This window comes from Plasmopara halstedii (assembly GCF_900000015.1).
Source record: "Plasmopara halstedii genome assembly, contig: Scaffold_3060, whole genome shotgun sequence".
Classification (NCBI taxonomy): domain Eukaryota; phylum Oomycota; class Peronosporomycetes; order Peronosporales; family Peronosporaceae; genus Plasmopara; species Plasmopara halstedii.
In genome coordinates this window covers 1,287,341-1,289,775 of record NW_020189964.1, presented here as the reverse complement: position 1 = coordinate 1,289,775, position 2,435 = coordinate 1,287,341, and the positions used below count along the sequence as shown (strand labels likewise).

Below are 2,435 nucleotides of genomic sequence, written 5' to 3'. Positions count from 1 at the left end.
AAAGACCTTAACGCTCACCATGAGCGGCTTAGGGCGGGGAAAATCATCCGTCACCGACTGTGGCGTCATAGACGCAAATGATGCAGACATCATCAGCTGCAGGTGCTCTAGCCGCGTGTTTTTGTAACTTGAATACGACTTTAGACGCGCACCGATTGCCTCGGTACTTGCGCTACAAGGTGTTCCACGACCTCAGGGCCAAGCAAGGACATCAGCTTGTTAAGTTCATCCTGCATGCCCTGGGGCAAAGAGGAGAGTTCCTACATCCTCACAGAGGGATCAGTCTAAGCAACTCAGGTGCAGATTGACTACGAGTGCTACCAAGTGCAGCGGGGCTACCGTAGCTTAGCGCTTGGGGAAGCGTAATATAGGCCACCGACCTTTTGTTCGATACTTAGAACAAGTACGAGTTAGCGGATCACAACTGCTTACTCCAAGAGTAATTATTGCCTTCCCAAGGCTAACTGACTCTTCGATTTAAAATCCAAAACCGATTTTTATTGATTTTTTATCCCTAATTTTAAAAGCTCGGATTTTTCTAAATATACTAAATATATATAGTAAGATCTAAATACATGCATAACTACTGGATACCTAGCCACATACCGTATTCTTGTTTAGTCAAACCATGCACATCTTGTGTGATACACCCCTATTACCAGGGTACGTGTAACCCCGTTACAGGAGAAAGCAGGAAGCAGTTCGGTGACTACAGTAGGACTTATGTTCGAACTTTGTTGCCCTCAGTTAATGTTAGGTAATAGGCGTGACAACTTGCATAATTTCCATGCCGAACCGGCTGGCTTCCTTTCGTGACTTGTGTCTCTGTAATCTATGACCTAAATTTGGTTCTGTGAGTGTGTGAGAGGCTATGAACGTTTTAGATGCCCTACTCGAAGGTGTTCAATCACCGTCTTTACATTTTTTATTTGCGAATTCGGAGGGGCTGAACTGCTTCGTCATACTTGGTGCACGTGACAGCAGAACTCATTGATAAAATTGGCTGATGGGAATTGTTTAAAAAAGCCACATTTTAGGGAAAAAATGTTGTAATTTATAAGTTGTCTATTCTAGTCGCTTTTGAATTATGTGTGATTCATTGGTCTGGATAACAAAAACATATCAATAGAAGAGTGGGGTTAATATTTAGTTGTTATAGTGGAGCACTTACACTAGCTGAAGAAATGGTGCTACGACTTCTATGGCAGGAAGCCATTCTTTCATCACCCGAATACTAGTTTGATCATAATACACCTCGGCGTATAAAAAGTATACTGTTCCTTAAAAGCCGTTGGAAGCTGTGCAATGAGACTTTGTATCCTTTTTTCTCCTTCTGTCAACACTTTCGGCTGTTTCGCTGGTTCTCCCATAGTATCAGGTAGTTGTGTCTTTCCTCTCTTCAACACTTTCGACTTTATATATATCACTAACCTTCGATCCCACGTGTTCGAGCGGTCATACAACACCTTGAGGTAAGTGTATGGATGTAACTCGGTATCCACGAGTTGTTTACGAGTATACTTGTTCATCAACGCATTCTCAGCAGCTTGTATCTTTGAAGGTTCGAAGGCACTATTGACGATTTCCAATTTTGCTAGATCTGAAGCAGTAGATGGTCCTCGTTCTTCGCTAGCTGGATGAGTACGGCAGCGAATCAAAGGCGGTTTGTCGCTCGATGAAGCAGCCGATGCTGACAAGTGAACCCACTGGTTACCCACAAACCTATCACGACATGGCCCCGAATAAGCTATTGTGACAGTAGAGCGGCAGTTAATCGACTGGAAGACGCACGCATTGGGGTAAGTTTTGTTGTCGAAACTGCATACAGGAGCGTCTTCGTCTTTGCATAGTGCCTCGGTGCACGGTAATGTGTTGTGACGAAAAATGATAGCGTTTTCGTGATGCTTATTGTCCACAGAGGCACCAGCACAAGACGACGTAACAGTCGCAGCAACAAATATCGAAGTGACAGAGAGCTTCATGCTCAGCTTCGTTGGAGTTAATGGAGTAGGGAGTTTAAAAATGAAGACCTCGGGCAAAAACCACGTCAATCTGCGACAGTTTGTTGCTCAGCATCAAGATTCTTGAAGATCGTGCTGGAAAACCACCTGGGATAAGTACCTTGTCATATACAGATGATGCAGCCTGACACTTTGGTAAGGAGTAGAAAAATTGAGCAGCTGCGAGTATATATGCATCAAGATACTTTAGTACTCTATAAAGTGGCAGTCAGCACACTCGAATTCATAACTTGTACCCGTAATGCCGATCGAGGTACATCCGGTCCTTGTAGCTATCACGGAATGGTGAGACTTTGCACTCGATGCCAATCTTGAACGGCACGCTGCAAAACTTTGCTACCACAAAAGCTGTTGCCATTACTGCAATGAGAATAGATGGTAATTCTTGTCATACGTCTTTGTTGGGATTACACT

At 43.8% G+C, this 2,435-nt stretch overlaps 1 protein-coding gene across 1 annotated transcript in view; it reads right to left on the bottom strand.

Annotated features, from left to right (window-relative positions):
• Positions 1-1,223: 1,223 nt before the first annotated feature.
• PHALS_06782 (Protease inhibitor protein) overlaps positions 1,224-2,435 on the bottom strand; it is a gene marked incomplete at both ends in the record, with an annotated part of 1,447 nt that continues 235 nt past the window's right edge. The window contains 4 exons of the mRNA XM_024720132.1: positions 1,224-1,722; positions 1,792-2,030; positions 2,122-2,215; positions 2,258-2,381. Coding sequence (XP_024585361.1) covers positions 1,224-1,722; positions 1,792-2,030; positions 2,122-2,215; positions 2,258-2,381 — 956 coding nt within the window. The remainder of the gene's footprint in view (positions 1,723-1,791; positions 2,031-2,121; positions 2,216-2,257; positions 2,382-2,435) is intronic.